General features: G+C 38.8%; 1 protein-coding gene and 1 non-coding gene across 2 annotated transcripts in view; one reads left to right on the top strand and one right to left on the bottom strand.

The window, feature by feature from the left end:
• Nucleotides 1-8,444: 8,444 nt before the first annotated feature.
• The window catches only part of LOC126164818 (uncharacterized), a 67,324-nt gene continuing 48,101 nt past the window's right edge, over nucleotides 8,445-27,667 (bottom strand). The window contains exons 5-7 of the mRNA XM_049920274.1: nucleotides 24,279-24,527; nucleotides 8,694-8,825; nucleotides 8,445-8,462 (exon numbers count right to left, since the gene is read on the bottom strand). Coding sequence (XP_049776231.1) covers nucleotides 8,445-8,462; nucleotides 8,694-8,825; nucleotides 24,279-24,527 — 399 coding nt within the window. The remainder of the gene's footprint in view (nucleotides 8,463-8,693; nucleotides 8,826-24,278; nucleotides 24,528-27,667) is intronic.
• Trnat-ugu (transfer RNA threonine (anticodon UGU)) lies at nucleotides 9,204-9,278 on the top strand. The gene has a single exon. It is a non-coding gene; the product is annotated as a tRNA-Thr (tRNA).

Raw genomic sequence — 27,667 nt, forward strand, 5'->3', positions numbered from 1 at the left:
CCTTCTTGGGATTATAGCTTTGTACAGTTCAAGTTTGCCATCCACTGCATTTGTGTTATCTGTTTGTTTTTATTAGATGTCAATAGAGTACATAGGTACATATTATTCTTTCATAGAGATGGTTCTACTCACATGTAAAGCTTCACTCAAGCTGATTTTCCTAACAAGATATTTTCCTTGTGTGTTGTGTTAAATAAAGATACTTTTCCATAGCACATGTTATTTGTATTTTGGATACCAGCCTGGCTGAATACTACAACATGCAAATCAAGTTGTTTGGACAGCCCATACCCAGCCTTCCAAAAATTGGTGACTCTGATATGATCAGCAAGTGTAAAGAGCACAGAAAATGCAATAACTACCATAGGGACAATTTCTCAAAATGACATATGCACAAGCTGCACAGTACTTTCAGTGCCCAGGCTTGCCACATGATTGCCACCTTTCTGACTGCACTAACCCGTACTATGGTTTGCACAAGTTGAGGCAAGCTTTCATTACCCTGGAATATCTACAGATAGGCTGAAGTTCACCTTAATGGTCAGCCAACTGGACCACCATTTTGCTGCAGAAGCTGAGGACATGATAATGGTACCATATGCAGCTACTTAAAAAGAGTTAAAAGCAGCTACAGGTTTGGCACAATCAACAGAAGGAAAGACAGCTAAAAACTGGTACTTAGAGAAAGGTCCATAAAATATGCCACAGAGAAACAGAGGTCCTGAACTAAAGATTAAATGTACTTTGCCAGTAGTTGACAGCCCATGCACCATTCACTTGAATGGCTATATCTCAGACGGTAAGCATAAATTGGAGCATAAGTGGTTAAAAAATGGCATTTCATCCAGAAATGGCGAAGAATCAAAGGTTGAGGGCAATGGGCACAAAGTGGTGGGGGAGCACTACTTAACAAATGGTGATGGCTAAAAAGACAGTGCCCAATACGCAACCTAGCTAAAATAATCTGCTCACGGTGCACTGCAGTACATGAGACAGCTTAGAAGCAAAGTCAATACCAGCACAGGATCAGACAACCTTGCGGAATAGCCACCTCCCACAGCAAATCAAAGCTGTTGCACTGACTGAGATGCCCTTAAATGAAGTCACAGACCTGACTGACAAAATACAAGGTGCCATGACAGTCACTAATATCAATGCACTGACAGTGCCATGTAACTGCATATCAGCATCAGTGGTTACACATGTGATTCTCTTGCAGCCAAGGTTGAGGTGTAAACAAAACATATCAGCAAATTGTTGTCTTTTAGTAACTTTAGCAAAGACATGGGTCACTACTGCAAACTCTCTGAGAAATGGCCTATTGGCTTCTGTCTTGGATTCTTCAGCTGACATATGTTTGATCAGTTTTTGGTGTTTCACTTGCTAGCATTGTCAAAGCTGCACTCTCCATTGCTGGTATTGGATTTGAGTCAAACTCACAGCCACAGATAATATGTACTTGGCATGTCAACATCTAAGAGCTTTTCAGTTGTCATTACCACTTTGGTTCCCCTCTTGATACCTGCAACAGTCGTTTACTCTAGCATGGTAATCCAGGATCCACTCACCTTCAGACTTTCTTCTTTCTTGTTGAAACTATTATCATCCTTGTATTATTCTAAAGCTTTCCTGAACAAGTGGATGTGATAGTTCTTCTGTAGATCAAGAACTTCCATGTCAGCAAATTTTACTATGTGGTCAGTCTCACAGGGGGCGTGCTCCACTGTGGTCAGCTTCTCCACCAGCTCCAACCTGCAATGCTGCTTATGTTCAGTGATCCTGGTATTGATTGATCATCCAGTCTTTCCACATGTATATGGTATGTGGTATATTCTCAGCATTGCAAGTGGATACCTTTCTTTCTTTGATGATCTGAGGCACTCTTTCATCTTCTGTGTCAGTTAATAAATAGTCTTTACACTCTGTTTGCACAATATACAGCCAATTCTGTCCATCACTCTGGGAACAGATGGCAGAATGGCCATACCCAACATTTCTTTTTCCAATGTGTTACTTCACTGAGTGTTTGACTCTGTGACACTTCTTATGTAACTGGTAAAGTGTCCATTGCTCCTCAGAAACCTTTTATAGGTGTTGCATCTCACATCTGAGGTGCTGTGGCTCACACATTCATTTTGCTCCTGTTACACAAGTATTAATCATGCCTCTTTTTCTGATTCAGACAGTGATTTGACAGTTTGTACTGGAATCGGTCAATGTGTGTCAGTTTTCAATACACACTGTGTCCCAGATTTTCACTGTCCCTCAATGTCAGCACACTTAGAAAGGGTTGCTGATGGTCCTTTTCTACCTTCATGGTAAATTTTATGTTTGCATGGAGGCTATTCAGATGTCTTAGGAAGTCACCAAGCTGTTCCTCAGCATGGTTCCACACAACCAAGATACTGTTGATGTATCTGTACAACACCTTAGGTTTACAAAGTACCAGTCCTTTGAAATGTTCCAGAAGAAGGTGGCCACCACTGGACTAAGTGGACTATCCATGGTGACGTCTTCCAGTTGTTTGTAGAAGTTGCCATTCCACATGAAATACTTCATGGTGAGACATGTATAACACAGCTTGCTGATGTCTTACAGGAAAATGGAACCAATACACTCAAGAGAATAACTGAGTGGCACTTTGGCAAACATGGAAACAACATCAAAGCTGAGAAGGATGTCATTTGATCCAAGTTTTACTTTCTTCATCTTCTCAGTGAAACATTCTGAGTCCTTTATGTATGTGTAAGTCTTTCTCACATGTGGCTGGAGCATAGAGGCCAAGTGTTTCACCAGTTTATACATTTATGAGCCACAAGCGATAACAGTTGGTCTTAATGGAACATAATTCTTGTGAATATCTGGTAATCAAGAAGGTAGGGATTCCATGTTGCACAGCCCTCTATGTCCGTCAAGACAGAAGACAACTTGATTAACCAATTCGTACTCCATGTGATCTGCTGCATCGGATCTGCACTTAGTTTTTGGTATGGCATTGGATCTTATAGATCCTGGTTCTTCTGCTCATAACATTTGGTCTTCATTACAATGGTCGCAGTTCGCTTATCGGCAGGCAGTCCCAACACATTCTTCTCAGCATTAAGACACTTCATAGTTTGTAACTCTTCTTTCTTCAGGTTGCAAGTTGGTGGTTTTGTTCTATGCAGTATCCTGGCAGTTTCAGTGCATATTTCCTCAGCTCTTTCACACGGAATGGTCTGAATGGCTGGTGCGGTGCAGCAGTGCAGAGTGCCAAGCTTTTCCAAGTAGTGACTATGCAGATCTACTGCAACAGTTTCCAACCTTTATGTGACCTCCTGAAGCTCCTAAAATGGTATGTCATTGCTCTGTTCACCATATTAAGACTACCAATGGCGCACCTATCTCATGTAGACCTAGATGTTTGCTTCTGATAGTCTGGCAGAATTTGATTGCCCACTTAAGGAAGGCATTATTCATTCGTCAAGTTGTTTACAGTGATCTCCTCTCCATCTTGTGCCTAACAAGTGTGGTATGTGGCACCCTTGCAGCAACTGTTGCACACTTAATGCTTGGACATGCCAGACCAGTATCCAGCAGCCCCATTGTGGGATTACAGTTATGCTTTACATGGTGCAATGTGTTCAGTGAGCTTGTCTGTGCTACGGCCTTCACTCAAATTCTGGTGGTAGAAGAGGGCATCCCTAAATAGCCATGATCATTGTATTTGGTTTATTTATGACAGCTTACATATGTAGCGTGACACAGTCATGGCAAAGGTTTATTGACTCAATACTGCATAGTCAACACTCTGACATCCTTGTCTTTTTGGTCACTGTGCAACAGCACCCATGACACCTAATCAAAGCCTTTAAATGCTGAGAACAGCATGGAGTGGTTTTGAATACTGTTAAGTGAGCATTGGGCCAGTTGAAAATTAACTTTCTAGGCCACCAGATTTACTCTTCAGGCTCACTAACATTGCCATGAAAAGTAGTAGCCATTCTGAAGAGTGCAGGGACCAAACACTGTTACAGAATTACACTACTTCTTGGGCGTGTTGAATTTTTTACTGTTGCCAACTGCAACATTCAGCTGAATTACAGGAACCACTGACTGCATCACTTTCTGGTACAAAAATCTAAGGAAAGTCTCAGCACACAGAGACGATGAGCTATGCCTCTGAAGTGAAAAAACACAATATAATAAATGTCCTGCTACTGGCACACCCCACGCTGGATGCAATGCTTGCAGACATGAGCCAGACTGCTGTTAGTCAGTGTTGCAACAATTAAATAATGGTGCATGGCAGCCACTCGCTTACTATTTGTATAGGCTGCCACTATCGCAATAAATGTGGAGTGTGTATGACCAAGAACTTCTCACAGTCTATACGGCAATCAAGTACTTTTGTCCATGATTATAAGTCAGAGAGTTCACCATCTTCACAGATCACATGCCCCTCACCCATGCCTTTTGACAAAACAATAACAATTGTTCACCACATCAATACAACCCTCTGGAATTTATCGCCCAGTTCAGTACTGATATCAAGCATATTTTGGGCATTAACAATATGGTAGCTGATTGTCTTTCTTGCATCGACAGTGTGTCAAGCACCATTGATGTCACACAACTAGTCAAGGCACAACATACAGACTAAGAGCTCCAAAATCTCCTCAATAATGCATCATCAACCTTTGAGGTGCAACTAGTTGACATTCCTGGTACAGATGTTAAGCTATATTGTGATATCTCTCATTGAAGGCCTCATCCCTCTTTACCAACTACTTTCCACAGAGTTCCCTTTGATAGCTTGAATAACTTGTGCCATTCTGGTGTCAGACCATCACCTAGCCTGGTCTTGACACAATTTGTTCCACCTGGAATACAAAAAGATTGTCACGAATGGATTCATGCATGTATCAGTACGAACACAGCAAGGTATCCCAGGGCATTCATGCACCATTGGATGACTACCTTGACACAACTCCATGATTTGCATATGTACATATCGACACTGTAGGCCCAATACCTCTGTTGAATGGTCAATGCTATCTTTTATCAATGACTGATCACTTCATTCACTGGTCACAAGCAGCACCACCTGACAAATTTCAGTAACTCTAGCCTCCATCTCTGTATCAAGTAGGATGTCTTGTTTTGGTTGCCCACTGCACATCACAGTGGACTGCAGCTGCCAATTTGAATTTGATGTTTTTCCCCAACTTAACAAAATTCTGAGGTACTGTTCACCACAAAACTGCAAGTTATCACCCAATCAGCAATGGCATGATCGAACACTGGCATCGCTCCCTTAAAGCAGCACTGACATGTCATGAAACTACCGATGGTCCTACTTGGCCTCCGTAATATATACGAGCTGGACTTAGGTACCTCATCTGCAGAACTAGTCTACAGTGAAGCGCAACGACATCCTGGACAGTTTATTGACATTTATTGGTGTGAATCACCTGCAGCCTTCTGACCAAGACCAGCTAGACTTCATTCATCAGTTGAGGGACCTCATAACAAGCATTCAATCTTGCAAAGATTCAAGGCATGGTACAACACCCAGCAACATGCATTACAACTCTGAAACATTCATGCATATAATGCTTTGTGTTGATAGTGATAAGTCCTAGCTGCAGCCTTATTACACAGGTCTGCTCCATGTCTTATGAAGAGGAGCGCAAACATTGGACATAACACTAAGTGGCAAACTCACTACATTTTTTCATCAACCACATCAAACCAGCATACATGTTCCAAGATGTACTACCAACTGATGCACCATGGAACCAGCCTCATCAGCAAGCAACACCACCACCCACACATACCCACTTCCAGAATGCACAACAAGACTCGGATGATTTGAACACTTCCCTGAATGTTTTTTAGTCAATGCTCTGCTTCCCCCCAAGGGACCTGATGTAGCAATCAAGATTGCTGTCTGCTGCATTTGTGTTGTGTGTTTGTCTTTATCATGACTGTCAAAGTATTTTCACACCAGCCATCAGAGGCATCATGTTTCAGCACTGACAATTTCAGTTTATTTTTGACTTTAGAGTGTAACCTTCCTCGATGTCAAGAGAGTACAGTTACAGATTATTCTCCTAAATGGGTGGATCTAACTACATGTACACCTTCTCTTAAGCTGATTTTCCTAACAAGATATTTTCCTTCTGTGTTGCGTTACATAAAATTATATTTTGTGTATCAGCCTGGCTGAACGTTACAACACGCAAAATTAACTTGGCTGGATGGCTGATAACTTGCCTTTCCAAAAGCTTGATAATAAATCCAACTGGGAGATGCATACCACAGAACTGCTGAAGTGCCTAAACAAATCTCTATTTGCAATGTGAATGATATCTGGTGTAGATGATATACAAAGAAAAAAGTTACCACACTTTGCTTTCTTCCATTCCATAATGCCACATGGGATTACTTTTTAGGATAATTCACCAAGCCAAGATAAAGTTTCTCTAAGTCCAAAAATATGTAATAAGGATTATATGTGATATGGAGTCAAGAACATCCTGCAGAGACTTGCTTAGTGGGAACTAAGGATCCTAACTGCTGCTTCCCAATGTATTTATTCCTAAATGGATTTTCATCATTAAAAATATATCTATATTACAGCGCCATCTATCACAAAGCGAAAAAAGTGGTCCAACTAAAACATTCATATTTCTTTACGTACTACACGAATATGTAATAAAAAATGGGGTTTCCTATTTAAAAAAAAAACAGTTGATATCGGTTTGACCTACGGCAGTGCCATCTAATGGGCCAACCATAGTGCCGTCTGGTTTCCCCCTTCAAGCTAGACGAGTTTCGTTTTTTGTAGTTTGTTCGTTTGATTCTTATTTCGTGAGATATTTGCCCAGTCACTATCAATGGACCACCCTGTATACTGGTGTGTATCTTAGAAGAAAGTTTAAATATCAAATGTATTTTGCTATTGTTCACCTCTTTCATGCAATTTCCTGTATTTTAGATATAAAGTTGGCTCTCAATGAGGTGGAACTAGTAATCAATAAAGGAATTATTGGGATCTTGACATGGGATTTTTATCCACACATTTTAACATAACACGTCACCTGTTTCCTGATTTGACAATGTAAAAAACAATGTAATCTACTTACAATTATGTTGGGCAAAAATGGAATATCTATAGAAGCACGAGTAAAAGAGAATCCCTGAAAGCTGGCGGCATTGTTGCCAGCTTTCATCTGTGAAGCGCAAATCGCTGTAGCGAAAACGACATTCAACTACAGAGCTACAGTAACACTCACTTGTTGTCATAGAGACACACACAACATTGTGTTATGTGACTGATTGGTGGAGACATACACAGAAGCCACGCCAAGTCCACTGCAGCTGTCAGGGATCTTTTTTCACCTGTTGTACTATAAGCTTATAAATAAGTGAGGAAGTACTGAGTACACCTATAGCTACATTCAAACTTTGTGAATTCATAAAAAAAAGTGCATGGGAGATGGTAATTTTTCTGATACCATCCGTTACTAGTGTCCTCCAATTTAATTCATAGATGGAGTACAAGCGTGTATGCTTTTTTTTTTTTTGTGCACATTTACTCGAATTTTATGTTCACAATCTATTCATGAACCAATACACGGAGAGTTGGAGAATATCAATAGAGTTTTTTCCTGAGAATCAGTTCATGGTACTGCTGAAGTTTGTTTTTACAATACATTTATATATTTCTTGAAGTGTCCACCAGTGGAGACTTACCATCCTCTTCCTAGCCTTTCACCTTCATTATTTAATTTCTTTTTGTTACTCTTTCTTTTCTCCTCTGGTGTACCCTAATTTTCCCCTTTTATTTGGTACTGTTTTCCTTGTTTCTGAATTGTCAACAGCTCTCTCTGCATCAGCGTTATATGGGGTGTTCAAAAAGTCTCTCCGCAGTGCCGTATGATTGTTAGCCACGCGTGCCATATGATTGTTCACCTGCCTAGATTACTTCCCTTCAAGTGGACTCTCCCAACATTCCACTGTTGCATTTACCTCAGCTTGTGTTAAGTGAAACAATGAACGGTTATTTTCAACAAGATGGTGCAACCGCGCATATAGCTCATGTTTCAATGTCGCTGCTTGCTGATGTTTTTGGTGATCGCATAATTTCACAGGGACTTTGGCCTCCATGATCGCCTGACCTAACACCAACTGACTTTTTCTTCTCTTTTGGGATGCAATGAAAGCAACTGTCAATAAAAACTGTCCATCGATGAATTGAAAACTGCAATATCCACTTTCACTGCTTCTGTTACAGAAGAAATGTTACAGCTTGTGTTTGGAAAAATGATTAGAAAAATTGAATTGTGTATTCAACAACAGGGGGGACACTTTCAACATTTAATCTGAAAATCTGTAAGTGAAACTGAATATTCAATAAATTAATAACTTGTATTTCACTGAGTTTCATTTCGGTATATTCACAGCTGCATACGGCACTGCAGAGAGTTTTTGAACACCCTGTAATAGATTCTTAGCAATTCAGCACTCATCTATTACATTCTGCAGTTTCATTTTCTCAGAAGTTTTAACTTATGTTTTTATTTGGGTCTGGGATTCCAAGGTATATACTCATCTGTGCATAATCTTTTCTCATCCAAATGACAGACGCAAGTGATTATTTTTTTCAAATTTAGAATTATTATTAGCAGAGAGAAGCCATGCCTTACCTTATTTTTGTTGACTTTGCTTTCACTATTAGGAAGCCTTTCCCATAAGAGACCGATACCGTGACATTCTTCTGGCCACCATCGCTGATCAAACTTCAGAGAAATTATATCTAAAGGACTGTATATCATTCCCTGTAACATCAAAAGAAAATGTAAATAACAAATGAAATTAATTCTTCAGGTATTCACAAGCTGACATAAAACAATTTAATTATCATTTCATTTCTAGCAAAGCTGCATGGTCATCCACGGTAACTGTTCTTTCGGGAACAGATACTACCGTCACATATAGTTAAAATATGGCTTCCCGGCCATTGACCTTCTTGTGCGAATGCACATGCTATGCCCGAACTCGTACGGGACTTGGTAGTTAATCTGCCACGAGTAATGAGTATGATGGGCAAACATCTATTAGGCGCACTACGAATGTAGTGGTGTGGACATGTTGGGAATGTGGATCTCACGGGGAGCGTGCAAGGGATAAGTCCCTGCAGACGCACTATCCTCTGTGCCCACGGTGGCTCAGATGGATAGAGCGTCTGCCATGTAAGCAGGAGATCCCGGGTTCGAGTCCCGGTTGGGGCACACATTTTCAACATGTCCCCAATGAAGTACATCAACGCCCGTTTGCAGCTATGGTGTCCATTTAATTATCATTTCATTTCTAGCAAAGCTGCATGGTCATCCACGGTAACTGTTCTTTCGGGAACAGATACTACCGTCACATATAGATAAAACAAGTCCCCATATACAAAGTTCAAATTAACAAAATTCACAAAAAAACATTTCCTGTCTCACATTTTATACCATTTAATAACTAGGTACCATGCAATTATGATAAATTACAACATTTTCTTCACTGTACAATTTTCATTGCTAAAGATGTGCACATATCTGCTTTCAAATGAGGGTGCTACATGCTGACCCATTTATGTCAGGCCTTCTGTTGCCATAAAAGTGCAAGCAGAACTGTTGCACAAATTACAAGCCATAACACAAGATAAGCACAGACATTTATCAAAATGTGTACTCACAGAAAGAAACATAAGTAATATATAATGTCCACATTGAATTACTGGAACATGCAAGACACCATTAAACCATCTTCTTATCACTTTCATTATGCCAAGAGTTACTGTAAGGAAATCTGTTGGAATGATCTGAATTTTTGGTAATTTCAAGATACAATTAATAGTCAAATCCTCTTATATTTACATCCTATACCTCAAACAGAGGATCTCCTAGTTAAACTTATGCACTTGGAGTGGATTTCGAAAACAGATCTGGCTAATGGAAACAGAGTGCACAGGTCTGGAAGTTAGTGGAGCTTTAGTTTTTAATTCTGTATGTTAATCAGCAGCCTATTGGTAAGTGGACTTTTTTTTCTTATTTTTATTTGAATGGAGTTTTATTTTGTGCAGAGTAAATGATAACACAGCAAGTTCTGTATAAATAATAAAGTGACAATTTTGAATATATATACACATTATACATACAAATATGCTTAGTTCTATTCTGTATAGTGCAGTGATAAGTGCAGGGTGAACATGGAAGTTTGACACAAAATTCTCTAGTAGCACTGAGTGATTTACACATGGGTATTTTGTGTAATAGCAGACTATATTCTACTACAAGGATATTCTATAACAAAATCACAGGATGTTATGTGCTTCTTTCACTTTGCAGTCATCCATATCTTCTCTTAAATGTCACAAATGCAGAATTCTGCAGCAAATAAACTGCTGTTCAACAGCACCATGATTCCTGTCTGCCAGCCAGACTTTATTCCATATTTCTCCTTCTCAGTCTTCCCCTCTTTTGCACTCATCATTATGCTACTAACAGGATTGTTCTTTCTCACCCTTAACTCTCATTCTCTCTTTATTATCTGCTATTTTTGAGACATGGATCTTTCATTTAGATCTAGCTATATCACTCATAAATCAGTGTGATATTCACGACAGCCTGATGATCTTTTCCTATGATTTTCCTTGTGTTGTTCTCAATTGAAATTTTTCTTGCTTTCTGTTATTATTTATTAAGGAACTCCCTTGTAAATCAGTATGCACTTACAAGCTCCAACATTTCTCTGTTAACAATGACTGCTCTCTGACAAAAACACTGCCATTTATTTTAACCATTGGGCATCATAATCATTTATTTATAGGTTATCAGTTATGTATTTGTATCTGTTTCGAACTGAGTGAATTATATCTATTCTGGTAGTAATTCCTCATTTTTTTAAAAAGAGAAAGACATTTTTTGTTCCAGAAGCTTGAGATTAAACATTTACTTGTGTATTCCTTCAATTATGATGAATCTTTCCTTACATATGGTAGGGCAATTTAAAACACACATATCACATTTGAAGCAAATGATTTCACATTGCACTGTATGCATGACAAACAGTGACACCAACTATAGGTTACAGTTGACATAAAAAACACAGACTAATTCAATGTACCTGCTAACATCAGAAGATAATGTTGATTTGATATTACCTGTAACAATATTAGCACATTAAGATCTGTGTAATACCTTGCATTACATATGGTAAAATAAACAACATAATAATAACAAAAAGAAAATGAGTTAAGATAATCCTGAGTCAATTAAGATACTAAACAGAATCACACAACAGTAGCATCAGTTGACACCAACTTCAAACAGTCATATAATATTTAATGTTTCTAATAATACATGCCCCCCCTTCTCCCCCCCCCCTTCCACACACACACACACACACACACACACACACACACACACACAGTATTCTAAAGCCCTAAAATAGATGGTAGTCATTCATTCTTTTCAATTACTCTTCTTGGGCTTTCCACAAAACCTTAAACAGACATCAATGCTAAAATGTGAGAACTTATCACTCAGTAACATCAACTTCATAATGAAATCAGTTGATGTTCATTGATGGCTGTTTTATTAAAAAGAAACTTAAAGTGCAATAAAACTGATATCTTAGGGTTGAGAACAGATATTCCCATAGAGATGACATATTAAAAAAGTATTGCACTTCGTTATCATGCCGATGCTACTTGTAAGTTCCACTACAATATAATAGCAAAACACACACACACAAATTACAATAATTTCAGCGTTTCCTGTTCATATAACTGCAACTTTCTCTTAATAGCAGTACACTAGCAATGCAACTAAGCTGTATGCTGAAATAACCAGCCAATGGTTTGGGGCCCTCCAGGCCAAAGAACCCCTGGCAACCAAATGAAAGAAAAGAGAAAAAATAAGGAAAAAATAAAATGGAAAGAAAATATGGAAAAATAGATAATATAACCTACATTAAGCATTAATATATGCTCATAAATGTCCATAGTGTGTTGGTGGTCAACAACTGTTTTCCACACTTAGTACTTTGAATGAAAGATAAATTACTGACTTGTATTACAGCTCATCATTTTAACTGCAAAATATTTTAAAATATGAAAATAGCATACTGAAATGGTGCAAAAATGCAAAAAAATAAAAAGAAAAGTTATTGCTCATTATAAACATGGACCAGTCAACAAACAGGAAGACTCAAAAATGGACATTATTACATCAACAAATAAGGATTATTTTTAACATTATCCAACTACAAACTATGGATGTTGGGAACATCAAACAGAGAAGATAATAACAATGGCCTACCTTATTTACCAAGGTTTTTATTTTAATGGGTTACACTAATCTGAGATAAAAACGAAAGTTGCCTGTGAGTTCCTTTTGGTACTCCTTGTTTGAACTTATAGCTTTACATACCTTGTAATTCATATGATATGCTGATATGCATTTCATAGAGAGAGAGAGTGTGTGTGTGTGTGTGTGTGTGTGTGTGTGTGTGTGTGTTTGATGTAGACTCAATTCTCAAACTAGGAGTTTCATTTCCAGTCCCTACAAGGTGTTACAAGTACACCAGAATTGCATAAACAGAGAATCAATTCAGGAATGGAAATGGAAATTAATTCAACAATGAAAAATTTACTATCATAATCTGTTGAAATTGTATTGTAAGTGGAGTTTGTTCATATACTGTTTATTCCAATTATACTAAAATGTGCCAGCTGTTGGTCCAGTGTGATCTCCAGATATTCTGATATTTTGTTTATCTTATGCTTTAGACAGATATTTGGATACTTCATTAGTAAATAATCAATTCACAATGCATCTCTTTTCATAAATAACACATTTTTTCTCAATTCCCTCACCCAGACATGTTTCACCATATCAGTACAAACTGAAATATTTCTAAATATTTGAGAAATAAAAATGAGGATGAAAAACTACATTTAAGCTTTGTTCTTATTTGTACTGTCATATTTTTTACCTTAATTAGCAGTTTATAAGACTCATTACACATTATTTTGTTTTCATTGGGTAGTAGCTTAGCATTTGCATTTGCAGGTGTGTGCACACTTGCACACACATGCACACAGACCCACATTTTTTTTGTGTGCATGTCTGTGTGTGTGTGTGTGTGTGTGTGTGTGTGTGTGTCTGTGTGTGTGTGTGTGTGTGTGTGTGTGTGTGTGTGTTCTCTCACCCCTTTCCCCATTTCCCCACCTACCTCACTTTCCCTTCCAAGAAGTCAACACTTTCCAGTTGCAGTCCTAAGAGCCCCTGGAATTTAGTACCTATGTTTGTTACTTAATTGTTGTAAACCATTAAGTGATTGTTGTTGCTGTTGTGGTCTTCAGTCCTGAGACTGGTTTGATGCAGCTCTCCATGCTACTCTATCCTGTGCAAGCTTCTTCATCTCCCAGTACCTACTGCAACCTACATCCTTCTGAATCTGCTTAGTGTATTCATCTCTTGGTCTCCCCCTACGATTTTTACCCTCCACACTGCCCTCCAATACTAAATTGGTGATCCCTTGATGCCTCAGAACATGTCCTACCAACCAATCCCTTCTTCTGGTCAAGTTGTGCCACAAACTTCTCTTCTCCCCAATCCTATTCAATACTTCCTCATTAGTTATGTGATCTACCCATCTAATCTTCAGCAATCTTCTGTAGCACCACATTTCGAAAGCTTCTAGTCTATTCTTGTCCAAACTATTTACCGTCCATGTTTCACTTCCATACATGGCTACACTCCATACAAATACTTTCAGAAATGACTTCCTGACGCTTAAATCTATACTCGATGTTAACAAATTTTTCTTCTTCAGAAACACTTTCCTTGCCATTGCCAGCCTACATTTTATATCCTCTCTACTTCGACCATCATCAGTTATTTTGCTCCCCAAATAGCAAAACTCCTTTACTACTTTAAGTGTCTCATTTCCTAATCTAATTGCCTCAGCATCACCCGACTTAATCCGACTACATTCCATTATCCTCGTTTTGCTTTTGTTGATGTTCATCTTATGTCCTCCTTTCAAGACACTATCCATTCCGTTCAACTGCTCTTCCAAATCCTTTGCTGTCTCTGACAGAATTACACCGTCATCGGCAAACCTCAAAGTTTTTATTACTTCTCCATGGATTTTAATACATACTCCTAATTTTTCTTTTGTTTCCTTTACTGCTTGCTCAATATAAAGATTGAATAACATCGGGGAAAGGCCCAACCACTGCTTTCCTTTCATGTCCCTCGACTCTTATAACTTCCATCTGGTTTCTGTACAAATTGTAAATAGCCTTTCGCTCCCTGTATTTTACCCCTGCCACCTTTAGAATTTGAAAGAGAGTATTCCAATCAACATTGTCAAAAGCTTTCTCTAAGTCTACAAATGCTAGAAACGTAGGTTTGCCTTTTCAGAATATCTTGTTTTAAAGTTCCTACAAGTCTGACCTACACGAATCACCAACAGTTTCATATATTCTCTCCTTCTATATAAACTGAAGTTGCCTGCTTGCTTCTGTCTGTATATTCAGGAACTATTTCGCAGCAATGCAGGCTGCTATTCTCCCATGGAGACGATCGTAGAGATGCTGGATGTAGTCCTGTGGAACGGCTTGCCATGCCATTTCCACCTGGCACCTCAGTTGGACCAGCGTTCGTGCTGGACGTGCAGACCGCGTGAGACGACGCTTCATCCAGTCCCAAACATGCTCAATGGGGGACAGATCCGGAGATCTTGCTGGCCAGGGTAGTTGACTTACACCTTCTAGAGCACGTTGGGTGGCACGGGATACATGTGGACGTGCATTGTCCTGTTGGAACACCAAGTTCCCTTGCCGGTCTAGGAATGGTAGAACGATGGGTTCGATGACGGTTTGGATGTACCGTGCACTATTCAGTGTCCCCTCGACGATCACCAGTGGTGTAAGGCCAGTGTAGGAGATCGCTCCCCACACCATGATGCCGGGTGTTGGCCCTGTGTGCCTCGGTCGTATGCAGTCCTGATTGTGGCGCTCACCTGCACGGCGCCAAACATGCATACGACCATCATTGGCACCAAGGCAGAAGCGACTCTCATCACTGAAGACGACACGTCTCCATTCGTCCCTCCATTCACGCCTGTCGCGACACCACTGGAGGCGGGCTGCACGATGTTGGGGCGTGAGCGGAAGACGGCCTAACGGTGTGCGGGACCGTAGCCCAGCTTCATGGAGACGGTTGCGAATGGTCCTCGCCGATACCCCAGGAGCAACAGTGTCCCTAATTTGCTGGGAAGTGGCGGTGCAGTCCCCTACGGCACTGCGTAGGATCCTACGGTCTTGGCGTGCATCCGTGCGTCGCTGCGGTCCGGTCCCAGGTCGACGGGCATGTGCACCTTCCGCCGACCACTGGCGACAACATCGATGTACTGTGGAGACCTCACGCCCCACGTGTTGAGCAATTCGGCGGTACGTCCACCCGGCCTCCCGCATGCCCACTATACGCCCTCGCTCAAAGTCTGTCAACTGCACATACGGTTCACGTCCACGCTGTCGCGGCATGCTACCAGTGTTAAAGACTGCGATGGAGCTCCGTATGCCACGGCAAACTGGCTGACACTGACAGCGGCGGTGCACAAATGCTGCGCAGCTAGCGCCATTCGACGGCCAACACCGCGGTTCCTGGTGTGTCCGCTGTGCCGTGCGTGTGATCATTGCTTGTACAGCCCTCTCGCAGTGTCCGGAGCAAGTATGGTGGGTCTGACACACCGGTGTCAATGTGTTCTTTTTTCCATTTCCAGGAGTGTATATTGTCTGTATCCATCATAAATAACACAGTTTTTTAGTTTGCAAACAACTACAATTAACCTCAAAATGTTTCATGAAACTAGTAATTTTTACCACAGGTTTTTGTGTTGCCTTAATAGACATCTCATGTTGTGTATTTGCTTCAATTCTTGTGGGGAATTAGCAACTATTTATCTGAACAGATTAAAAGATAATCAGTGGGCTTAACTTAAAGTTATTTTTTCACTGCCACTAGGCAACTCCATTTTGAATGCTGTTCTCGAACATGGGATGAATCAGTTGATGTTCATAAGCAGCAGGAAATTACTCTGACTACCATCAAATGATTGGCAGCTGCTGTAAATCAGTGTGTTGAAAGAGCTTACAGGAGTTGTGTAGCTGTCATACTGGTACCAGTATGTCCTGTACAGGGTGGACGGAGACCAGGGAGGACTCAGGATGTGGTAGTGATCCCTTTAACCAACAAGTTTGAGGTGCTCCCTCTCACTGAAACTCAAACAGAGCCAGTGGGATTAAGTTCAACTGTTCTGCGGAATCCTGGTTTGTCCAGTGTCAAGAGGAGACAAACACAAAAGGGTAGAGGTCTATGAATCACTGGCAGATCAAACGCATTGTGAATGATGATACCCCTTAGAAAAATGGCAGCAAAGGACAGGAAAGGACACCAAGTGCACTCACTGTGTATGCCGGCAGGCATCATTCAACATGTTGAAGAGGCTATTCCAGCAGCCATTGAGGCAAATGGGTACAATCAAATGCAGATTGTGGCATACATAGGAACAAATGATGCCTGTCATTTAGACTCTGAGTTCATACTTGGGTCATTCCAGCCACTGTTAGAGAAGGAAGAGAAGACTAGCCTTCATGGGTCCCCCTAAGTGGATCAAGGATGCACTACACATCAGAGGCTGCTACTCAGGCAGCTGGCTGTGTGTGGGGCACACACTATGGTTTTTTAGATTAAGTGACTCTCCATCCAATCCAGATAAAAATGTTTGTAGGAAACCCAACAGTATCAGTGTAAGCTCGAAAGAAATGCCCCCACAGATCAGGGTATTAAAATCCAAATGGTAAACTACTGAATCATTCACAACAAAGTGCCAGAGTTTGAAGCGTTCATGAAAAGAGTGAAGCTCACACAATGTTAAGTACAGAAAGCTGGTTGAACATGAAATTGAAAGCAGTGAGATTTTTTGGGAAAATTTAAGTGTATATTGAGAGGATAGGCTATTGGGAAATGGAGGTGGTGTATTTGTCACAGCAGACAAGAAACTCAGACCCACCAAGACAGAAATTGAAGTTGCATGTGAGATTTCTTTGGGCAAGATTTAGTATCTGGGGTAGGCATAAAATGATAATTGGATCCTTCTATTGCCCACCAGAATGATCTCTTGATGTAACCAAAACTTTAGAGAAAACCTCAGTTCACTTGTACATAAATTCCTCACTCATATTGTAATCACTGGTGGAGACTTTAAATCATCCAACAATTAACTGGGAAGATCACAGTTTTGTTAGTGGTGGGCATAATAAGACGTCCTGTGGAACAGCACTAAATGTCTCCCCTGAAAACTACCTAGAACAAATAGTTGGGAACCATACTGATTACGTAAACATGTTGGATCTAACTACAACAAATACACCTGACCTCTTTGAGGATGGCGTAGGGCTATAGATAGAGAAATTCTGAATGAAATGTGTTTGGCTGTCAAGAGAACAATGTGTAATGCCTTCAATGACTACCATAGCAGAATATTGTCAAATGATCTTTCAAAGAAACCAAAGACATTCTGATCATATGTAAAGACACTTATTGGTACTAAAGTTAATGTCCAGACATTAGTGAATGAGACATGAACGCAAGCTGAAGGTAGCAAAGCAAAACCTGAAATGCTTCTGTTTTCAAATGTTCCTTTACAAAGGGAAACCAAGAAAGACTTCCCCAATTTAATCCACATACCACTGAAAAGATGAATGAAATAAGCTCCAGGATCCGATGGAATCCCTGTCAGATTCTATACTGAATTTGTGGCTAAGTTAGCCCCTCTTCTAACTATAATCAATCATAGTTCCCTTGAACAAAACACCATCCCAGGTTCTTGGAAACAAGCACATGTCACACCCCTCTACAAGAAAGGTAGTAGAAATGATCCACAAAACTACCATCCCATACCCTTGACATTAATTTGTTGTAAAATCTTAGAACTTATTCTGAGCTCAAACATAATGAGGTATAATGTTGCTTAAAATCCGTCTTGATTGCAAAAAATTTTTTATTCATATGACCGGTTTCGGTTCATTCAGAACCATCTTCAGATCTGTAAAAATAATTATACTAATTTACCATTTCACAGAAGCAAATGTTTTTCATCCTATCTGATCAACATCAAATGTACCAGAACGTACCTGATATTTCAGGTACAGGAGTAACCCGTCCAAATCCAGCAACTTTCACATGCTACGTCACATAAAATTGGTTGGCAGAGTGCACGTCATTTATATTGATTATAGCACTATTACCGACAGGTGGCGTCTGGTACATTTGTTACATTCCATTTGTACATACTGTATTCAGTAGATCTTTTAATATTAAAAATATTTGGCTAAAATATGTAGATGTCAAAGTTGATTAGATAGGATGAAAAACATTTGCTTCTGTGAAATGGTAAATTAGTATAATTATTTTTACAGATCTGAAGATGGTTCTGAATGAACCGAAACCGGTCATATGAATAAAAAAAATTTTTTTTGCAATCAAGACTGATTTTAAGCAACATTATAAAATCACTGATTGCTGTTATCCCATAAGACATTATGTCTGTTTTTGCAAATAATGAGGTATCTTGACCAGAATGACCTTCTGAATGCCAACCTGCATGGATTCCGAAAACATTGATCATGTGAAACCCAACTTGCACTTTTCTCAAATGACATACTGAAAACTTTGGATTGAGGCAGTCTGGTAGATGCAGTATTGCTTGGCTTCCAAAAAGCATTTGGCTTGGTACCACATCTATGCTTGTTGTCAGAAGTTTGATCATATAGAGCACCAAGTGAAATTTGTGACTGGATTGAGGACTTTTTTGGTAGGGAGGATGCAGCGTGCTCTCTTGGATGGAGAATCATCATCAGATGTAGAAGTAACTTTCAGTGTGCCCCAGGGAAGTGTGTTGGGACTTTTGTTATTCATGTTGTACATTGATGCCTTGGAGACAATATTAATAGTACCACCTGACTTTTTGTAGATGATGCAGTTATCTATAATGAAGTACTGTCTGAAAGAATCTGCATAAATATTCAGTCAGATCTTCATAAGATTTCAAAGTGCTGCAAAGATTGGCATCTTACTTTAAATGCTCAGAAATGTAAAATTGTGCACTTCACAAAATGAAAAAAACATAATATCCTATGACATTTATGAGCACATGGATGTGAGGTGTCTTTTACCAGTCTTAAGTACGATAACAAAGTGTCCAAAGAGTCACTGCCGGAACTGGCCAACTCATACAAATACCGGGGTGTAACACTCTGTAGGGATATGAAATGGAATGATTACATACGCTCAGTCATTGGTGAAGCAGATAGTAGATTGGTTTATTGGTAGAATACTGGGGAAGTGCAATCAGTCTACAAAGGGGAATGCTTACAAATCACTCGTGTGGTCCATCCTAGAATACTGTTCAAGTTTCTGGAACACTTACCAAATAGGACTAACTGGGGATATTGAATGTATACAGAGAAGGGCAGCACAAATTGTCAAGGTTTTTTTAATACATATGGGAGTGTCACAGAGATACAGAAGAAACTGAGCTGGAGTCTTGAAGACAGACGTAAACTATACTGAGAAAGTCTATTAACAAAGTTCCAAGAACCTGCTTTAAATGGTGACTCTAGGAATCTACTACACTCCCCTACATATCACTCACATAGGGATCACGAGAATAACATTAGAATAATTAGTGTGCACACAGACGCATTCAAACAATCATTCTTCTCAGGCTCTATATGTGACTGGAACAAGAAGAATCCCTAATAACTGGTACTATGGGACGTACCCTCTGCCCTGTGCCTAACGGTGGTTTGCAGAGTATAGATGTAGTTGTAGGTGTAGATACACTGACAACATGCAGCACTTGTTCAGACTGGCATGGTCAGTGTGGAAACAACTTAACACATTCACATATTAATTCTTTGGACATTTTGAAATCTTATATAAGAAGTGGTAAAAGAATCTTGACTTTCATGTGCTCATAAATGTTGGTGGATTTGTGAGCTTCTTGATATGGGCACTATCTTCTTGACATCTTAACTGTACAGGATGGAATGAGATTCAGAAATTCCTTGTGGATGACTACAGAAGATTTTCAAAGATTTCTACAAATGGTTGAGGGTTGTATTTCAAAAACAGATGTCTATTTCAGAATTTCAATTCCTGCTTCACTCAGATTATCAATCACAATTTGCACTCATAACCCAATTGTCTTGAACAATAGACAGTAACTTACTTAACATTGATATATCCTAGCAATTCTTTGAGAACAACTGCATTGTGAAAAAACATTCAGAGTCAAAATCTGTGGTTTTTGATTGTTTACACACAAACTAAAATGTTTTCTAAAAAAACCTATTTCAGCGTGGGGTGCAATTTCATTCATTTATATACAGTTTTCCTTTTTCAGCAGCACTGCAGACAACTCAGTTTCCAGTCTGTTGCTTTCCTTCATTCAAACCAACATGTGGGAACAACTCTTTGTATCTAGGACAAAAATGTCTACCACTAAGAACTAATTGCAGCAATGAGTCTCAACAATAAATCACTATATACTAAAGTTTACAAGAGGAATGCTGTCATGGGCTACACATCTAGATCAGGCATGTCTGTTTCTTTTTCATTTTTTCTTTGTGGTCTTCAGACATGATCACTTGGGCAGCCTCCGATACATGATATGCTACAAATAAAAAGACATATATAATTACACAAACACACACATATACTCCTGATTCACACAGAATATTTACATTGGTTGTAAACACAATAATTGCATTGTATTAAGTGTAGACTGGCTCAACTATGCTGAATTAAAGTTTCCTGTCACATTTTTCTGTCTTTGTGTGAAATCTAATTTTAAGAACTAATGTAGGGATTTTGATACAGTTTTCACTGATACATACCTATATCATGGTCTATGTTTCCATATATAATTTATGACTGCTGCACTAGACACATCGTTTGGCTGTAGATACTTAGTGCGACAAAGCTGGACAAGTTGCTAGTTAGCTAATAAAGTTGTCTTTGGCTGTCATGCATGCATTTTAAGTTTTTTCTGTATCATCATGTTGTCTGCATAATATCCTATCTGAAGTCCCTTTTTTTTCTATTTCTTGATTCTTTTGTAAAGAATTTTGTTGTTGGAAATGATTTTTTTTTTTTTTTTGTTTGTTTGGCGGAGTGTGGGGGGGTGTGGGGGGGTGGGGGGGGAGATTGGTCACCTGTTTTCTGTTTTGTGAGCACTGCTCCTGTTGGTCGTTCCTCCTGTGTGATGAGTTGTTTCTTTACCCATTTCACAAACATTATGAGTGAATTTTTCTACCTTAGGTATGTTACTTACATTCCCTAACACTGCAACAGTTCACATTTTACATACGCCGATCATGTAGTGGCCACCACTATTACCCAATAAACATAGACGTAGACTTAATAATACTTAAATCCCAGATAATGACATACAAGAAAGAATCAAGAAATTAGCATGTTGTTCCTACTTTGTCCTTTGTGCAAGTCACAATTTCAATTTAGTCCTTAAAGATGGTGTAAAGACTAACTGAGAGAAAGCTCTTCTTTCCAAAACATCTACAAACTTTTTGGCCACTACGGTAGGATTTAAAAACTTGCACAATGAGCACTTTCAAGGTAAGGCTAAAGCCACTGAATACAATGCATTGCAATAAAGAAACAATCATTGACATTCTCAAGGCTCTGCCAAACATAGGTATTAAGAGTAAGAAATGAAAGAATGAAGTCCAGCAATAGGTGTTAATAAGAAAATTGAACCCTAGACATCTGTTATCCTTTTCGTAATTCAATATAAAGGCCTAGACAGAAAACAAGCACCTATGGCCTTGCAATCTCAGAATATGGATGTTGCCGCTTCATGCAACCTATTAGGAACAGTGCTGTCAGACAGAGTTAGCACCATAGGATAGTTCAAGCAAACTGCTTGATGAAGCTTTCTGCAACTGTTAATCATGGGGCATCAAGCAACAATTCCATAAAACCAAGTAAAACAGCACTTTGACAAGCTTTGTGGGGATGAGAAGCTGAGAGAATAAGTCACAACTTTTTACAAACAGATTGCCACTATCACAACTAAATATGTGGTTTCAAAGAATTGAAGAAGCTATACCCACTTATGGAGCAATACAATTTCTATTCATATCTACTGTCTTTGACAAAGATGTTAAAAATGAAGTGCTTAAGTTAAAGATAATTTTTTTCTAATGACAACTCTCCTCTGTTCCCAGCATAGCTCATGCAGTAAGAATTTGTTTTAAAGTACAAATATCAATACTACTGCTGTACAAGAAGTGATGTTACCAATCAAAGATATTTCAGTGGTAGTCAATTACCATGGAGTAAGCACAGCTTTACTGATGTTCCTAACAGTACTTGTGATTGCTCCAAAAGCTGGCTCGTTCTTTTTCTAAGCTATAAAATAATAAAACAAAATCACTTATGTCCTGCAAGTCAGAAATGGTCATCTTGTTTAGTAAAACTATCAACAGAAAATGTATATCTTCCATATTATATTTTCATTTCTGTCTTGTCTTGCCAAACTATTAGATATTATTTCAATTTTGTGATTTTATTCTGTATCAGAAGTAATTAATTTTTTCAACAAAAGGGTGAATTGCTATTTCAACTATTGATATATAAGTGAAAATATTGCTAAGACTATATTTCACTTGACCAAAGCATTAAAGATTAAATGCACCACTATCTTTTTATATTCCATTCACAATAATGACAGGGGCAATCTCCTTCCAATGCAGCAGCTGTCTTTAATTCAGTTGGTCATGAGTGTATATAGGTCAGGCCTGGTGGTCTAGTGGTAAAGTGCTTACCTGGAAACAGAGGTTCTGGGATCAAATCCCAGCCAACCAAGGAATTTTTGCCTTTAACCTGACCTTCACTTCTCAATGATGTGAAGATCTGCCAGGAACCAATCGTGATTCGGATTCCATGTAAAACTGTAGGTCCCTCTTACCCAGCAGGATTACTGGAGTAGGGTAGGGAGATGCAAGTCAGAGAATGGTGTCCACTTGAAAGATCTGAACCATATCTTTGAGCCGCAAGAAATTATTATGGGTGTATATAGGCTGTTTCATTACAAGTGCCATCACTCGCAAAGTATATGATCACGAGATACAAATAACTCCAGAACGAATTTTTCACTCTGCAGCGGAGTGTGTGCTGATATGAAACTTGTCTTGTTACAAATAACTGTTTTACTGCATCTTACTGTGATAACTGATGATGGTGCAGAAAGGAAAGGTGAAGGAAAAGCCTGCTGCAGGTCTGTAGCATATCATTTATTTAAAAGCCACGACAACACTTCTGATATTGATATTACCATCAATAGATGAATTTCAAGCAATAGTTTATCACGTCATTACACCATGAGAAGCAGTAAAATTAAAAACTGCAGGCTATTATTTATTTTCATATTACATTGACCTCAAAATCACATTCCATCAGGCTGAGGGCAGTTAAGTTTTGTGTCAGTTTGTGAAGCATGTTTATGTTGCTCAATAGATAATAATGTTATCTGCTAAAGGCCAAGATCCAAGTCTGATTCCTGGTCTGTCATGCTGTTTCATTCTGTATTGAAGTTACATTAAAAGTATTCACTTTACTGCAAACTCAAAAACTAATTCTGTAAAAAATCTATAGATTATGTCAAAGCTATTCTCTCCCTATCTGTTTTTGCAGAAGTGTAAGTCAGATAGATAAGCCAGGAAAATATCTGTGAAATTTAAGGAATTGGAAAGCACTGGTGGAAGCTCGATATTCTGAGTTAGGTTGTAAGGGGTAGCTGAATTACCCAGTAGGTAAAAATGCCTATGAATGACAGAAGTCGATATTCTAGCTATAGTCTGGTATATGGTTGTAAACAGTCAGAAGGTTTCAGGTTTTCAAGTGTTTACCTTTAAGACAACTAATGATTTGAAGTTAGTTGACTGGATATGAACATGGATCACTTTCTTATTATTAAAGCACATATAAATTTATTTAAGCAAACAAAAACATCATTTTCCCTGCATTACTGAAAAAAATGAGCAGTGTATCACACTTAAACTCTGACCCACAAATGAAACATTTCTATTTATAATTACTGCCATAAAACAACTAATTGAAAAGCTAGTTATAACAGGTGTGACTTACATTAATAGTATCAGGTGTATGGCATGGCAGTGCAGGAACAAAAGTGGAATCTCCTTGGGAGTTCATCATGGCTAATGGGACAGTAATTATAAGTAAATCAGCAATGTACACTGAGCCATCATCACACACTACTTCTACTTTTCCATCTCCATCTTCTATTTGAGATTCCCAATTAATTTTTGTCACTCTGTTATGCAAGTGAAGCTTCCCAGTCCACAGAAAGGTTTGAGTCTCATTAAAAGTGTTGTCCTAGGAATATAAAAAAAGCCATTACTCTTGATTCTGTTGACAATGTGCCTGATATAAACACTGGTAAAGGCAAGAATAATCAGAATCAAACCACAATAAATGTAATCTAACCACAAAAATACAACAATAGTCTGAACAACGTGAAATATTTGAGATGTAACATCACCTTCACAAAATCCTAAAAAATAAAAATTAACAATAAGCAAGACAGTTTTATGTAAATATTTTTAAAAAAATTCACTTGCCAATATCACAATAAAGCTGCTGTGCTTAGGACAGCAGTAATTTTCAAATAAGAAAATTGTTCCCCACAAACTGAACTCAGACTTACAATGTTGCAGACTTGTTGCAGAAGTGCTCTTGAACAATACCAACAGTCTCACAGATGAATTATTCAGCAGCCCATACTGCTAAAATATATGCAATATTTGTATTTATTAACCTCAGATACAAAACAAGTGTTCAATCAGCAGAATAGCTTAAGAGGACAGGATTTTCTACAGGAAAGCGTCAAAAAGATACAAGCAATATACATAGTGCATCATGGAATAAAGAGAATGACTACCTTTATAGTTGAGGCATCGCGTGGTCAACAGGCATATAAACAAGACTGAAAATGTTGCTGAGCTTTTGAAAGACGTCCTCCTGCAGAGCCAACTCACACAGATGCAAACAGTTACACTGTCTCAGCCAGGACTATGTAGCTTTGTGTGTATATGCTCATTGTAACATGTTAACAAATTCATTTGCAGATGGAGCATTGCATGAACAATTATATGCATGTGTTTGGGTTGTTATTAGACTATTTTTATTTTGATGGTATTTGGGCAGTGATACAAGGGCAACTGAACAATATGCACAGATTTTGCATTGGAAACTGGTCCTTGTTTTGGCTGAAATATTATGGGGGTCAGTCATGAAGTTTTAATTATCACTTAAATATATATATATATATATACCTAAAAACAAAGATGATGTGACTTACCAAATGGTGTGTATGTTTGTGTTCGTTTGTGTGTCTGTCGACCTGCCAGCACTTTCATTTGGTAAGTCACATCATCTTTGTTTTTAGGTATATTTTTCCTTCGTGGAATGTTTCCTTCTATTATAACCATATATATATATATATGGTTCCACCTTTCTGCTTTCCCTTCTTTGCTTAGAACTGGGTTGCCATCTGATCTCTTGATATTCATACAAATGGTTCTCTTCTCTCCAAAGGTCTCTTTAATTTTCCTGTAGGCAACAACATATATATTCCCTCTTTCCTGATGAGGCAACAGTTTGTTGCGAAAGCTTGAATTTTGTGTGTATGTTTGTGTTCGTTTGTGTGTCTGTCGACCTGCCAGCACTTTCATTTGGTAAGTCACATCATCTTTGTTTTTAAGTGTGTGTATATATATATATATATATATATATATATATATATATATATATATATATATATATGTGTGTGTTGTTGTTGTTGTGGTCTTCAGTCCTGAGACTGGTTTGATGCAGCTCTCCATGCTACTCTATCCTGTGCAAGCTTCTTCATCTCCCAGTATCTACTGCAACCTACATCCTTCTGAATCTGCTTAGTGTATTGATCTCTTGGTCTCCCTCTACGATTTTTACCCTCCACGCTGCCCTCTAATGCTAAATTTGTGATCCCTTGATGCCTCAAAACATGCCCTACCAACCGATCCCTTCTTCTAGTCAAGTTGTGCCACAAACTTCTCTTCTCCCCAATCCTATTCAATACTTCCTCATTAGTTACGTGATCTACCCACCTTATCTTCAGCATTCTTCTGTAGCACCACATTTCGAAAGCTTCTATTCTCTTCTTGTCCAAACTGGTTATCGTCCATGTTTCACTTCCATACATGGCTACACTCCATACAAATACTTTCAGAAACGACTTCCTGACACTTAAATCTATACTCGATGTTAACAAATTTCTCTTCTTCAGAAACGATTTCCTTGCCATTGCCAGTCTACATTTTATATCCTCTCTACTTCGACCATCATCAGTTATTTTACTCCCTAAATAGCAAAACTCCTTTACTACTTTAAGTGTCTCATTTCCTAATCTAATCCCCTCAGCATCACCCGATTTAATTTGACTACATTCCATTATCCTCGTTTTGCTTTTGTTGATGTTCATCTTATATCCTCCTTTCAAGACACTGTCCATTCCGTTCAACTGCTCTTCCAAGTCCTTTGCTGTCTCTGACAGAATTACAATGTCATCGGCGAATCTCAAAGTTTTTACTTCTTCTCCATGAATTTTAATACCTACTCCGAATTTTTCTTTTGTTTCCTTAACTGCTTGCTCAATATACAGATTGAATAACATCGGGGAGAGGCTACAACCCTGTCTCACTCCTTTCCCAACCACTGCTTCCCTTTCATGGCCCTCGACTCTTATAACTGCCATCTGCTTTCTGTACAAATTGTAAATAGCCCTTCGCTCCTTGTATTTTACCCCTGCCACCTTCAGAATTTGAAAGAGAGTATTCCAGTTAACGTTGTCAAAAGCTTTCTCTAAGTCTACAAATGCTAGAAACGTAGGTTTGCCTTTTCTTAATCTTTATTCTAAGATAAGTCGTAAGGTTAGTATTGCCTCACGTGTTCCAACATTTCTACGGAATCCAAACTGATCTTCCCCGAGGTCCGCTTCTACCAGTTTTTCCATTCGTCTGTAAAGAATTCGTGTTAGTATTTTGCAGCTGTGACTTATTAAACTGATAGTTCGGTAATTTTCACATCTGTCAACACCTGCTTTCTTTGGGATTGGAATTATTATATTCTTCTTGAAGTCTGTGGGTATTTCGCCTGTCTCATACATCTTGCTCACCAGATGGTAGAGTTTTGTCATGACTGGCTCTCCCAAGGCCATCAGTAGTTCTAATGGAATGTTGTCTACTCCTGGGGCCTTGTTTCGACTCAGGTCTTTCAGTGCTCTGTCAAACTCTTCACACAGTATCTTATCTCCCATTTCATCTTCATCTACATCCTCTTCCATTTCCATAATATTGTCCTCAAGTACATCGCCCTTGTATAAACCCTCTATATACTCCTTCCACCTTTCTGCCTTCCCTTCTTTGCTTAGAACTGGGTTGCCATCTGAGCTCTTGATATTCATACAAGTGGTTCTC

The sequence above is a fragment of the Schistocerca cancellata genome, chromosome 1, assembly GCF_023864275.1.
Source record: "Schistocerca cancellata isolate TAMUIC-IGC-003103 chromosome 1, iqSchCanc2.1, whole genome shotgun sequence".
Classification (NCBI taxonomy): domain Eukaryota; kingdom Metazoa; phylum Arthropoda; class Insecta; order Orthoptera; family Acrididae; genus Schistocerca; species Schistocerca cancellata.